Here is a 15,527-nt window from a genome sequence, read left to right as displayed (position 1 = left end):
AAAATGATCTGCTGTATTTCAATACCTCCAACAGGCAAAGGGCTATAAGTTAATACACCTGAAATAAAAGGACACAAACTATATTTGTCTTTGGGGATGAATTTTCCTATTAACTTAATTGATCATGCTATCGTGGTACTAACAAAATGGGCATTCAGCAACACACCGAATCGACAACAGTACATGCCATAAGCATAAATATCAAAACACAGCCACTGTGATTTGAGAATCAGGCATTGCTGTTAGTTAGTAAACAAAAAATGTTTATGTTGAATCCCTCCAAGAGCAGAGCATAAACATATTGTCTGTGCCAGATACAATAGTGCTTTCTTGGAATACCATTCAAAGAGAAATTATTGCAAAGTCACCCATGTGATCTTGAAATGCACAACAATAGGAATGAGCAATTACAGCCAGAATTCAGGAATAAAATGGCTTTTACATTTAAAATCCTTAAATATTAAAAACGATTTGCATTCATGTCCTTACTTCAGGCTAGAGCTGGGCGATAGAACGATAACGATATGTATCGCGATATAACTTTTACTCGATAGAGAAATTAAGCTATCGCGATAGACCTCACCGCTCTTGTCCTCTTAAAAAAAAAAAAAAAAAAAAAAAAAAAAGGTCAGCCAATCCAAATTCAGTAGCGCAGAGCCGAACCAATCACAGCCGCAGCGTCACGTCGCGTGACTTGTTAGGTACAGCACAAGTGCCAAGCCGCACGTGTGTTTGTTTGGGAAGCAGCCAGCGGGTAATGGAGGAAATGAGTGTGCCGACTAGAAAAATCAACCGAGCGTGACCGAAGAGAAAACAGATGATGGTTCCAATGCCGGAGAGATTGTCGAACGGAAGAGCCATAGAAGTTCCGTAGGGTGGAGGTATTTCGGCTATTTCAAGTCTGACAAAAAACAGAGTAGCGTGCACTGTAAATTGTGCCGAAAGCAAGTCTGGAAATACAATAAACTGGTGCATGCGTCACACTGTGCGCCACGTTATTGTTTCGGTGAAATGAATTTCTACAAGACTGTTACTGTTAATTCTACTCTCTGCAGTGTTTAAATGCTTACATATACACACAGTTACTGTCCCTCCACACATACGACTCGGTTCTGCTTCTATGCCCCAGCTTTGTTTACTTTTTCCCACCGAGGCTTCTAGACTTCTGATTGGCCAACATTTCTGCACGGTTAGGAATCTAGCGCCACCTGCTGCTTTGGCATGTTCATAGCAGCGTTTTCCTTCATTTCTGCCTTTATGTGTGTACAGGATTTTTTTTTAAAACGAAAACAGAAAATCTCCGTTTTCAAAAATACGTGTGGACGTAGCCTCAGTCTCTGACTGGAAGCGCTAATTCGTCATTCGGCTTTTGTCAGACTAAAGTAACTGTTAAAACTGTTTGAAAAGCTAAGCTATACAACAAGGAGAGATTGAGAATTTCCTTTTAGTTCTCAGTTTATTTGATATTGACAAAAGTTAGTCAGTTTTGTCTGTTCTTCTGTAAAACAAACTAAGATTTATTTTTAGAATTAATACTTTGTTTCTAAGTGGAATTGACAATTTAGTCTGTTTCGTTTGTTCTATTTTGAAACTTAAACGCTTTAGCGGCTGCCTTTTGTGTAGTTTGCAATATTTGCCTTTATTTATCTGAAAAAGTCTCATGTTCCTTAAGTACATCTACCCTGTTGAACTTATTATGGGAAATAAATATTTAAATAAAAACAAGCTGCTGATTATTTCACATTTTACTTGTGAGCAACGGCACATTTAAATCTTACAAATATAGTTATTTGGCTTATATCGTGATAGATATCGTTATCGCCTGAAATGAAAAAAACATATCGTGATATGAAAAAAATCTCATATCGCCCAGCTCTACTTCAGGCCTGTGGGGTTTTTTTTAAAATATAGATATTCTAGTTCTTATGATTATAAGCTGTGTCCTTAAGGCAGCTTCAGAGCATTAAGGATAGGTTGACTGCCTTTGCAAAAAATGTATTGGGTATATAAAAATTTGTTGATTAGTTACAATGTCAAAAACAACAATGGAAAAAGTGACCAGTAACCAAACCTATAGCTCAAAGGCTCTAAAGAAAAAAATATTAGTAAAATAACAAACAAAAAACTGCATGAGGTTGGTGGAAACAAAGGTGTTGGGAGGAAGCATTGCCAGTGCATTTGGAGAGCCAGTGACTACCCATGCTGTGAAGCTACACCAGTGAATTAAATATTAACAAACAAAACCTTGATGACTCCTTGGTGGCTTTTCTGGTGAGGGAGAGGAGATAACTATAGTTACTGGAGATGAGGCACTGGCATCAGAATCTCCTGTGGGAAAAGACAGCTCTCAGGAAAGAGCGATAAAACATATGACATCATGACATATCCTTCAAATAAGTGAAAGAGATGAAGGTTAGAAATGGCTGATAGTCATCATCCTTCACTTGACACCCACTGTTCAGATTATCATCTGAACACCAGACTATCATCACATACACCGGACTGGTTTGATTTTCTGGCGGACACGGTAAAATGAGGGCTGAGAGGCTGTCTGAGAGGGCTTTGATCAGACAACAAGCAAGAATGCTGTGATGTGGGTAAACTAACTGCCTACGACTCAACTGGTTTTATCTGTTGTTTGCATTAGCTGCTGGAAAATAAATAAATAAATAAAACTGCAATGAACAGCTTTCAGATTTAGGCCAAATTTCATCCCAGCTGTGGTGTAGCACACAATACACTGTGAACTATCAAGGACGAACTAAAGTACCTGTTCGTCCATCTGAGTCTGTGGACAGTCCTCCCCAAGACCATCTTTTCTGCCTCTGCTCGACTTGCTGACTACGCTCCAACGTCCGCCTCATCACTGCCTCATAGTGCTCCTGAGGAGGGAAAAAATGCAAGTCATTTGCAGCTGACTAACATTTGAGCCTAAAACAAAACAAACAGAAGATGATCTGTAGCTTTCATAACTGTATTACAATTCATGGGCAACTGCGCGGTGATGGTCCTTTAAAAATATGAAGAAAAACAGTGTAAGCTGTGTTCTTATGTAAATTAGATTATTTTAGTCACAAATGTCAGCTGAGCAGCAGTGAGCGCTGCTGAGTAGATCACATTACTCTGCTTCCACCCGTGTTGAAGCTACCTTTTCTTCTTCCTGTTTCTGCTTCCTCTTCTGCTCCACAGCCAATCTTTTCTGCTCCTCCTTCCTTCGCTGTTCCTCAACCTTTTTCTGACGCTCTTCCATCTGACGCTCCACTTGCAGCTTGGCCTTGCGCTCCCGCTCCATGATCTGAGATTCTCGTAAAGCTGGCAATATGAGCATGCAGTACAAAGAAATCACTCGTCAGTATGTTGTTGTTTTTTTGTTTGTTTGTTTTTTGTAGCTTGCCTCCACCAGTGTGTGAATGCGAGTGAATGAATAGTGGCATTGTAAAGCGCTTTGGGTGCCTTGAAAAGCGCTATATAAATCCAATCCATTATTATTATTATTTGTACTGAATTAACATATTAGTAAGACCAAACTAAGTAAATGAAAGATTTCTATTGGTGGGTTGCAGCTAACAGCTATATCCAATTGTTAGGTATTTTTGTTTAAAATGAATAAAACCATTGCTCATTTAATAAACTCAATATCAGATTATTTGAGTATTTACTATAGTTCTTTGGCTAAAATATCTTAATCCCAAAACTGGGGTTATCCTCTTACCCTGTTGTCTCTCTGCCTCCTCACGTCTCTCTTTTGCCACCCGCAGTCTGTCGTCTGTTCTAAGTGTGGCACCGTCAAGTACTGCAGGCACACGTGCATATGTGGTTTATAGGTAAAGCATGTGCATGAATACTTACACATATAACTTGATGGTGGATTACAATGCAGCATAGCGTAACAAAGGCTTTGTATCAGGCAGGCAGATGTGTGCATGTGACTCATTAATGAGCTTTGTCAACTGTTACGGTAATAAGGTGATGACTAAGATTTACCTGCATTAAGCCACACTGAGAGGATGGCAGAAAAGCATTGGGAGTTGCATCTAATGTTTCAGATTATGGACGACAATAACCTCACGAGAGGGTAATATCTGTAATAACCAGTTTGATTCTGTGTCAAGATGTAGTGTCATTTACCTGGCCTGCACCCCTGAGGTTTAGCTGGTGTGTTATTTGTAGGTCCTGGGCTGTTTCCCGCCAAGCTGCGCCTTTCCTCGGCTTGTGCCTGTGCAGCTGCAGCTGAATGAGAGAACAAACAAGTCCTTTTACACAGCTTGTTCAAGGCAGGAATAATGTGCCACTATTTTGCCTATTCTGCATAAAGTGTATGCAAGGCAGAAAGAGGTAGCAATGCAACACTGTTGCGCTTTTAAAGCCAACAGTAGACACAGTAACAGCACCAATCTGATGTCTGCATAAAAGGTAGACTCACAATGTCGTGCTATACTTCCACCATCTCTGATTCCACATTGAGAATTGTGGGAGAATTATGCTGGTGTGGTGAGATTTGGACCGAATAAGTGCATCGTTCACTACCATTTTAAAGATGGCCTTTTACAAAAGGGAGTGGCCACTTTTAATCTGTCAATTCCAGTTTGGATCATGGATATAAAAACTCCAGATTCAGAAATTCAAATGATTTGATTTGTATCAATTAGGGCTGCCACGATTAGTCGACTAGTCACGATTACATTGACTATCAAAATCGTCGACGACTGATTTAATAGTTGACGCGTTGTTTGAAGCTTTGTAAGATCATAAAAGACGCAGGAATAAGTAGCAGGATTTAACAGTGTAATAACGGACTGAAACAGAAGATGGCAGCACTGCATGTACAAGGATGCCAGCTGCTGTTAAACCCCAAAGAAGAAGAAGCTCTGTCCCAGAATTCATAGCGCAGCCCAGCTCAGTTTCCAACAATGGCGGCAGCTGGTTAGTTTTAATATTACTCTTATTATTCTTTCTGGGTCACAAAATAAACTTTTAACATATTTTCAGGCGAGAATGTAGCTGTGTAAACCTCAAATATCTGCTCAGTTTATCAAGACACCGCATATTTTCAAAAGCGCGCCGACGTTTTCGGAGATGTCTGTTACCCACTAGCTCAATAGCTAGCTGGGGGCAAAGTCACTAGAGCCGTGAGAACACCGGACTCCCGTCAAATCGTTTTCAAACCCACCGCCGTCTTTCGCTACTCAGGTTAAATATATATAAGTCACTTAGATAACTTCAAAATGTCATTATTTGGCTTTTTTTAGTATTTTATTTGTTCCTGAGTAAATCGGTTTGGCTGAGATTAAAGTTATAGTTTTTGCACAGCTGAATAAACGTCAAGAAGACAACTGGTTATCAGAAGTGTGAGATGCTCGAGAATATACTCCGGTGTCCTGTTATATTTTAGATAGCAAGGAGTTTATTAAACTTCACCGAAACAATCTGCAAATTTCATTAAAATGTAATAAACTATCATCTTGTCTTTATGTTTAGTTAGCACATACCTTAAACACTTAAAGCTGTAAGCTAATGATAGTTATATAAGAGCAGATGCTGCCGGTGCAATAAGCTGTACGTTTTACTCCAATGGATGATGATCTGATTAGTCGACTAATCGCAAAAATAATCGGTGACTAGTCGACTATCAAAATAATCGTTTGTGGCAGCCCAGTATCAATTAAAAGACAGTGTGATGAGGGACCAAAAGACTAATGTTATACAAATTGTATTTGTTTCCACGACACACACAAAGAAAACAAACAAACAAAAAAAAAAAAAACCCACACTTGTATTCCTAATCACTTATCCAGCAACAGGAAACTCTGGACATGTCAGCAGTACCTTGCAGGGAATACGGCTTCCACTGGTAAACATCCAAATGTTTGTTAAATACCAGTTACGTTTTGGCTAAGATTTGGCACTTATCTCTCAAAAGATGTTCAAATAACAGAACAGTTTTTGGTTGCTTTGTCTTAGTCTGTTCGGAGGTCTATTTTAGATAGCAAAGGGTCCTTGGCCAAGACACTGATCTAAAAGTTGAGCTTGATGGCATGCAAGCACCTTACAAGGGGGCAATACTAAGGCCCAAAGCACAGCAAGTACAGTCTGTTTAAACCATTAGTTCAAACCAAAACAATTTGAATAAGTTGTTTTTTGTTCTGTTTTGTTTGCTTTCCATATGAATGGTAAATCTGGAGAGATCTAATAGATCTGAAGCTATACAACAATCCAGTTATTCAACCATGTTTGTGGTCAGCTGTGTAGTTATTCATACAGTGCTTTCTGTGACAAGCTTCAATGATAAAGTAGAATAAAGCCCTTGTTAGCTTCCTGGTATACAGCATGTGCGCCCAAAGGTGTACAAAATTTCATAAGTATAAAAATATCCAGAAAACATAAAACCAACTGATGACTAATTTCCACATGTACCCAAAAACACAATCATTGCTTTAACAGTTGATGTGCGTGCAGTCTGTCCTATAAAAAGTCTAACTCCAAGAGAAGATCAGCTCTCCCATCAAACTATCGCAGGGTCAATAGTCCTTTCTTCAGCCAAAACTATTCATAAAAAAAAAAAAAGTATGGTTAAAGGACAGAAAGTCAGGAAGGAAGCACATGAAGGACATGATCAAGCTTTATGAGCTGTGGTATCAGTTACCAGTTTCTTCCCTTCTTGTTGGCATTATATAAATGCTGACAAAGAGCAAAATGATAGTCCTGTGACTGTGAAAGCATCTCACCGTCTCCATTGCAACTAAGCAATCCTATTGTTAATCTTAAAAATATATATTTTCTATTATGAAAACAACTTTTCATATGCTTTTTAAAAAAGATCCAGAAAAGACTCTCTCTCCAGGTTTTAACACAAGCAATTTATCTCATATGACTAATGTCATAATAAAGTTAAAATGCTGGAGATATTAGGAAAGCTCTGGAGATTTCTTGTTGCAAAGGAGCTCCTTAAGTACTAACAAACTGGGACCTTATAAAAATGATTGTCCAAGTGGTGCAATAGGATAAATAGAGCCAATAATTGTTTAAGGAAGCAACACTGTTGTCGCACAAAGGTATTCTAAGTGACTGAAGAAAAAATGTTCTTGATCTTGTTAGACTGCTCATGCGAAAAGCATAGTACTTTTTCTTTGAATTAAAAAAACAAAAAACAAAAAAACAATGATACCATCAAGCAAATCCAGTATTTATTTTCCCATGTTAACATGAATCATGTGTCCTTATTCTAAATCTATTTTCATTTAGTTGGTGGATAAAGCAAGATGCTGGTCTTTACCGTCTTCTATGTATTACAAATAGTAATTTAAAAGCACAATTTTTCAATTAACTGCCGGCTGCTACCCAGATGAATGCATGGGTTAAGGAACCCATTGTCAAGTTTAATGCTACTCAGATTGCTTCACACTCAAAACCTCCATGACTGAATCACTGGGATGTTTGTAAACAGCTGTTACAAGATGCACTGCCCGTCCTACACAGAGCTTTGCAAACCTACGTCTACATGCTGTAGCTATCATGTGGCGTACTGTCAAAATACTTGGAACAACCGGTAATGTGGGCTACTCTCAGTTGTCTTTGTGCTGTTGTTGGCCCTGTTGTTTAACCCTATGCTGCTGAGAAGACAGAAGTCATAAGATACAATGAACTATTCGGTACTGATACTGAAGTAAAACTGGTTGTTAAAAAAGAATGAAAACTGTCCCCTGCATGCATTATCTGTGCTTTCCATGTGTTTTTTATCTTTGATGTGTTTTTGCTTTTCTTCCTCTTTGTGATCAACTCAGCTATTATTCTCTTTCCAGTTTTAGACAACTTTTGAACCAATCAGTATTTGAGCTATGCAAAGCATCATCATGACAGGCCACGCACCAGCACCTCAAACAGTCTATGCTCACTGAATTCTCACAACCCTCATAATCCCACATTATTTGCCACCAGGGTAACATATACTATAGACAGCTTTAAAAGAAGCAGCCCCAGAGAGATTGAATTTAAGAAAACAAAGCTTTTCACCAGGTTGCTATGAGCAAACCACTCACCCACCATAGACACTGAATGGTTTTCCGAGTGTAGCATGTTCTCCTTGTATAGAAATCAACTCTACAAGTATTACCTTACTCTGTAAGGCAGAGAAGACAATGGACCCTTCTTACACAATGCAACAGTGCCAAATTTAGCAGTAAGAACTGTTGACTTACTAGAAATTGTTTACCCCAGTGAAGCAAAGGAAATTAGACCTGTCAGGTTAACTATTCATGCACCAATTATCCAAACGGCAACCTCAATGCTCTCCAGTCAGAGACGTTTATGAAGGGTCGAAGTGTACAGCTGGATGTTTACAAGTCACTTCACTTTTGTACTCAGACTCTCCTCTTCATTCCATTTGGAGAAATCAATAAATGACGAAAGATTTGACTGCACTTTAAACAGTTTTGCTGTCACACAACACGTAGCAGATTACTCGTAAATAGACAGAGGATTCATAAATTACTTATCAGTCACTATTTTTTTGTCATTAGGCAACAAATACTTGGCAATCATACAATTCCACAAGGAATACAGTAATAGAAAATCTTTATTAAAGTTATAGGAGTTTACATTATATGTTTGGTTACTAGTGTCTAAAATATGGATGACTGGACACTGATGAAACCTCTATAACTCTACAATCAACATATTTTTCCCTATTAGAGTGAAAAATCAGAAAAAAACAATGGGGTACACCGTCACAAGATAAGATAGATATTAAGTTACAGACAGCAAGGACAGGTGAAGTGCTTCTCATTCATGCTTATGCCTGTATCAAGGATCGTACTGACTCAGAAATTAGATGAGTCATAGCTACAACAAAGAGAAACAAACCAAGCCTGAAGACTCACTCAGGACTCAGTGTCAAATCATATCAAATTTGTAATTTGCAATTTAAAGTGTTTTTATTAACAGTTAATGAAATGGTGGTGATATAACAAACAGCAGCAGAATAAGGATACGTTTATAAAGCGGGTGATGAAATGCTATATTTATATAAAACAATGTAAACAATTTAGCTGCTAATCCAAGCATGAAGTTTGACCTTGGTCATTCTGTAGTAGGTTTCATACTTCAAGATTGTAATTTCAGGAAACTGTACTGTCTGCAAAGAGGGAAGTATGACAGAAAGTGCAAACTGAGGAGGCAGCAGCTGTTAAGCTAAAAAAAAAAAAAAAAAAAAAAGTCTACTAGTGTGCAGCATAATCACCTGTAAAATAAATTTTTACTGGGTTTTTGGCTTCCACAGTCACAGTAGTAGTGACTGTAGTTTTAAGGAATAAGCAAAATATATATAAATACATCCAAGCAAGAGATGCATCTTGGAATAAAATGAGACAAATCTCTGCTATCAGACACATTCATGTGTTGATTAAAGTGCTTTCATGAGATTGCGAGAAGAGACACTGTTTTCCCAACAGACCTCAAGAGAGCCAGGTGTGCTCATAGAAATGAAAAGAGCCAATCAGAGGCACTCACTCATCCCTCCATCACTATGGAGATTTGCACACATTAACATACATCATCCCTGCTACACCACGATTCAGCAAAACCTTAAAGACATGAGACGGAGCATGTTTTTTTTCCTCGCTCAGAGGCAGTAAAAGCAGTCGCCCCGTGACGAGTCTGCATTGGGTTACAGAAATATTTGCATGATATTTCTGAACCCATCTAAATGGATGGCACATAAATCCTACATAACCAAGTAAGCTACTGGACTCATCTTTAGCATTCATTGTCAAAGTATAACTATCATCATTATTATCATTATTATTATCATCATTCTTATTATTGTAATACATGAGTATTGATGGCAATCAACAAACATGTAAACAACTTGATTAAAATATTTTTGGAGTCCTTCTTGTAAGTTTAAACTTTTCTAACAGTCACCGGGGAAGCATTTTAAACATATCGAATCTTGTGAGCCAGGGTTTACAAGCTCATTTAGTCATAGATTCACTTACTTTAATGCAAAGTATGTGTATATATATATATATATATATATATATTTTTTTTTTTTATACACAATCCTCTTTACACTATCTGAAATGCTTTGTTGTAACTCTTTGAACTTTCAAATCTCTTTGCAATTTGAGAGTTCAAATGTTGATAATGTATCAGTGTTTTCTGGGATGACCATTATCAGGCCAAAACCAGAAGAATGCTGATGAGCTGTCTCAAACGGCACATGCAAGAGATAAAAGCTGTGGATGACTGCTTGTTCAAACTCTGTTTGATAGATTATATATTTTCAGAGTGATGTTTTCCTCAATTGTTTGGAGAGGAATTGATAACTGCAGATGTTCTGAGCAAGAATCACCGGTAGCTGAAAATGTGGGACAAAAAAACAAAACAAAACAAAAAAAACAACCAACAAGCAAAAAAACTGCAGATAATATTCAATCTCCAAAAACAGCAATCATAAAGTCTAAAGTTGTGAATTTTAGCTGGTAATTAATCTAACGCTTAACACTTAGGGGGTGGGGGGATAGAGCCTATCCCAGCTGTCAGAAGCAGGATATGCCCTGGATAGATCACCAATCTGTTGCCGGGTTAACACAGACAACCACTCACACTCACACCAGTTAACCGATCCCTATGCATGTCTTTAGGCTGTGGGAGAACATGCAAACTCCACACAGAAAGACAACATGCTGGCTTCAAACCTTGCTGTAACATAACACTACCAGCCACCACTCCACTGCACTGCCTACTCTGTAACATATTACAAACATTTAATATAAATCTGCACTTCTGTTGTGATGCTGAATCTCTAGCATTAGAAAGAGCAGATATACTTGTCGACTGAATATGATTTGCCTTCTTCTGATGGATTATTGTGGCATCAGTAAAGACCACCAGGGGGGCTGATAATGACCCAGCTCTGCAGCCCAAACAAAACATGAAACAGGAAACAGGCCAGTCAGCCTTGTATCATAACAGTCAGAGGCAAATGCTAGTTCTCTTAACAACAAGAATACTCATAAGACGTTTTTACAACTTCCATCACATATTAGTATAGTGGACACACAAGAGTCAGATCAGTGGATCAGGGTTTTCTTTCCATGGTTCCTTTCAACTGCACTCTTTATTGTGCCCTGCAGCATGGTGCAACTAAATAGCTTGCTGCACAGGAAGTGCCTACGTTGCTAAATATAAGGGTGGATTAACATTTGATATTGACTACATGGCCTTGTAATTCCAATTGATCACTATCAGATGCAAATATGCAGGCAAACATGAACCTGAACCACTGATTACTTTATTTTTTTCAATTAATTTTATTTTTTCACAAATTCAGAAAATTATCATATTTGACTGAAAGGTTACCAACACAATGAGCCAACCAACACAAAATTTCAGGATGGATGACACAGCTGATAGATGCCTAAGAAACACGCACGCACAAACACACTAAATCTTCTATGGGATTACCAAGACCTACTCATGTAAAGGTAAGCCCAGGCTATTTGTAGTACCAGCAGGATGATGATGACAACTTTCCAAGAGAGTCTCCTGCTCTAAGTGGACCATTTTGTCTTGCACAGAAAAAATAAACATCAACAAATGTAATCATTCTCACATCCACTATTTTTAATAATTATATACTGCTCATATCCTATAGTGTTGTGTTATTTTTCAGTCCTATAGGGTTAAGCTAAAAAAAAAAAAAAAAAAAAAAAAAAAAAAAAAGCAGAAAATATAAATATATACATTCTCTAGATTTCTAATTAAACCCCAAGAAGTACAGCCAAGTCGACCACACTTTAAACTATACAGTTTAGAAGACTTATTGAACCAAAACATTCTTGGTGCCAAGAGTGTGGAACTAATCTTCATGACTATTTGAGGAGTGACTATCCACATCCGCACCATTGATGTGCAGACATTGAAAGCAAAGAGCATGTGTTAGCTTTTTGAAGTCTATACATTTTGTTATTTTTCCTCCTTTGATAAGCAAAAATATGTTTATTATTAGATAAATTAATCCATGACTTTTTGTAATTTTTCTGTGGTGGAAGAGCCAAAATCCCTGAATATCTGACATTTACTTGTTGTGTAACATCTCTTGAACCCATTATTCATGCATTTGGTCTTTGTTGCTGTGTGAAGGTCGAGAACCATGTTGAAATAAGCTCTGACATGTTGCCCAAAGACACAAAAACTTTCTATTCAAAGACTTTCAAGAGGGGACAATTTGGAAATTTGTCCGTAAGCTATCCCAGCTCACCAAAGCTGGTAGAGAATCTGTCTTTGTGGAGATGGAAATATTAGTGTTAGATAACATAAAATGAAGTACCAACGATATATAAACATACAAACTAACGCCTCATGAACTAAACTACCCTGGGGTTAGTCTAAGGTTAGTTATAGTCTACACAAATTAGCATGTTTTGCTATTCAAATCATTTGGTACGTGCATACATGAGTGTGGAAAATGTAACACATCCTCTCAATCATTTTAAGAGGTAAAAATCAAAAGATGGGGCACTTCTGCTACACAACCAGAGTTAAGTGTACAAATCCAAGAAGCTACACATCAAAATTGAGGGTGGTTCATTTCCTCCTTTGGTTAAATCTAACCCAGTTCAGAAATACTTCTCATGCTTTTAATTCTGCTGCAGCATGTGTTAAGCCAGGATCCGGACAACCTTGCAGTGTTACTTGCAGCAGTGTGATCTCGCTTCATAATAGCAGGGTACTTTTCTCCTTTCTCACATTCTTGTGGAAATGACCATGTACATGAGCTAGATTCCTAGCATTATTTTATTATTGTCAGTCCTCCACTTTGACTGAAAGCTGAAGGACTTTTGCTGAAGACATGTTTTAACTCCTCATAAAGCCTAGGACACAAACGCATACCTCTAAACTTGGTAGAAATATTCATTAAAAGAAAAAAAAAAAACAACCAAAAAAACCCACCACAGAACTGAGGGCCAGACTGAAAACACTGAATGGAAAAATGAAAGAAAACAGGAAGAAGAACGGCACTAGAATGTGATCCATTTGTTGCCAGGAGTAAAACATGCCTACACCCAATCTGGGTATGTAGAAAATCCATTTTTACGCTAAAACAGTTTGGTTTTTTTTAAACAGGAAAAAAAAAGGCTTGACTGCTCAGCCAGCCATAACAAACCATGCATTGATACAGGCAGATACAAACACAGTAAACATCCACGTCCAAATCTGGATGGCCCCACTGATAGACTTCAGCTTGTACATAGTGCAATCTCCAAAAGGCCAATGTGCATTTTGCTTAACAGAACAGTGGGCGACACATGGCTGCTGGTCCAACCAAAACTATAGTATCAGTGCATCTAAGCATTTAAGGAAAAACAGCTACACAGTCCTGAGAGAGCTCAGGGCTCAGCGTTTGACAGTGCAGCTTTATCTGAAATTCAGGTCAGACATTGTTATAGTTGCCCTCCCTGGAGCGCTAAGGGGGTTATGCCATATGTCAGCAAATAAGCATGAATGTGGGACAATGAATGTGGGAGAGGGAAGAGATCACTTAACATAAGATAAGATGAGTTTCAAGCAGGAAGCTACAAAACTGCTGATACACTATGAACCGCCTGATCCACGGGTGGAGAAAATAAATTGCCTGCTGGTTTCTGTACTGGGCATCAAATCAGCTCGCCGCTATTAGAAAATGCATGACCCGATCAGAAAAAGCTTCCTGACAAAGATCAACAGAAGACCACGTTTGACAGGATTCTCGGAGCGAAGAGCAACGACATCCAAACCAGTACTATTTTTACCAGTTACACAGAAGCTAGCTTAGTTTACAAAGAATTTAGAGGACGCCTATCTACTCCGATAAACTCACATAAAACCACTTTCCTGTACAACGTTATTAATTTGCGTGAAAGGTGACAATGCAGAAGTAGTGGCATATCAACCGGGTCTCAGGCTGCAAGACGTATAGTTGCAGCTTTAGCTGAACGTTAACTGCACGCATTTAACTTACAGCGAGTTAGAACAGTCCATTTGCTTCCCTTAAAAGTTATCAGCACAACCATCAGCTAACAAAATCAACCAAACGTGTAACTTTTAATGTGGGAAGAAGTTGCAGATATTTTCCGCGTCCATACTCGGCTCATAACCGGGCAGCGAGCTAACGTTACTAGCTAGAAAAGCTGACCGCTCAAACAACCCGGTCAGAGGCGGCAGTTGACTGCAAATGTTAGAAAGTGAGTGCAACACCTTAAGACACAAGCGGTTCACAAATAGACACAACTGCCAACATATTTCTTACCCATTTGGGCTCTCAAGCCCTTGAGAGTCGAAGCACCCTCCGCCATTTCTATGAAGTTTTCCTTCTGTCTGTTTTTTTTTTTTTTTCTAAAGCAAAGGCGCGTAACCCAGCGCAGCCGGTAGGACTCGGACACCACGGGGACGTGGACATCAAAGATAGGGCGAACAAATCAGGATATCTCACTTTGAACAGAGTCGTAACAAAAAGTGACTTCCGATGTAGTCAGCGATATGCAAGTATCTTTACCACTCTACGTTATTCTACCTACAAGATAATGAATCTAGTCCTGTTGTTCACTTTGAATATCGTTATGGACCCTATAATATATTTGTTTTAACTCCAACTGCCCTCTTGGCCAAAAAAACCAAACTTTTTTTTAATGTCAATGAAAAATTTTAGTGTCAGTGAGACGTTTTACCTGGATAAATGAAGGATATATAAAACTCACTTTGGCAAAAAAACTGATTACAGGTTCTACCCTGAGACAGGATTGTTGCTTGTGGTTCAGAATAACTTGATATAATTCATGACAGATAGTTTGGACATATCTTTCATAGATTATAGGCCAACACCTCATTTACAACCGTTTAAATACATACTCTAATGAATAATATCAAGTCAGTTTGAGTCAGAAACAACATTTCTGTTGCAAGATAAAAGCTGAAGTATACAGGTAAAAAGTCGCATTGAAGATAAAAAGGTATTTTTTAAGACAAATCCAGAGGACATCAGAGACTGCAACACATATAACATCACAGTTCTATCCACATCATTGAAATGGGGCAAACTGTTTACCAAACAAAGCTATTAGACGTATAAAGATAATTAAAAAAAACAGAGAGAGAAACATCGGAAATCACTTGTTGGCACAACAGAACCAACAAAAGAAGAAGGGACACGATATTAAAAATGCTCTGGTAAGGACAACCAATGAGATTGGACGGTAACTTTATAACGTTGATGGTTTTAGAGTTTATTTTAAAAAATAATATTTAGTGCCTCATCTTTTCACCAGACGATCGTGGTGTGGAGGCGGGGGCTGTGGGGCGCCAATACTTATAGATTACGTTTCCAATTACAGATGCGAGGACGTCACCTAGCGTTCGTATGGGTACTTGCTGCATGCTGATAAATGTAAAGTTTATCCACAAGAGCTGGTGAGAATTCCAAGGTATTCAGGTATTAGGTTTTAGAGGCAATAACTAAAATAGCGACCAATTGAATGAAAGAGAAAAAGTCC

At 38.3% G+C, this 15,527-nt stretch overlaps 1 protein-coding gene across 11 annotated transcripts in view; it reads right to left on the bottom strand.

Annotated features, from left to right (window-relative positions):
* The window catches only part of map7d3 (MAP7 domain containing 3), a 28,241-nt gene extending 13,820 nt beyond the window's left edge, over positions 1–14,421 (bottom strand). For 7 of the 11 annotated variants that reach the window (XM_004545696.3, XM_004545697.3, XM_004545701.3 and 4 more), the window contains exons 1-6: positions 14,288–14,421; positions 4,129–4,230; positions 3,713–3,793; positions 3,149–3,312; positions 2,771–2,882; positions 2,245–2,328 (exon numbers count right to left, since the gene is read on the bottom strand). In XM_004545696.3, the coding sequence (XP_004545753.3) occupies positions 2,245–2,328; positions 2,771–2,882; positions 3,149–3,312; positions 3,713–3,793; positions 4,129–4,230; positions 14,288–14,333 (589 nt within the window). In that variant the 5' untranslated portion in view covers positions 14,334–14,421. The remainder of the gene's footprint in view (positions 1–2,244; positions 2,329–2,770; positions 2,883–3,148; positions 3,313–3,712; positions 3,794–4,128; positions 4,231–14,287) is intronic. The other 4 variants (XM_004545699.3, XM_012917663.3, XM_076875299.1 and 1 more) reach the window with 1 other exon arrangement.
* Positions 14,422–15,527: the final 1,106 nt, after the last annotated feature.

The sequence above is a fragment of the Maylandia zebra genome, linkage group LG2 (assembly GCF_041146795.1).
Source record: "Maylandia zebra isolate NMK-2024a linkage group LG2, Mzebra_GT3a, whole genome shotgun sequence".
NCBI lineage: Eukaryota > Metazoa > Chordata > Actinopteri > Cichliformes > Cichlidae > Maylandia > Maylandia zebra.
This window is presented reverse-complemented; position numbering and strand designations above follow the sequence as displayed.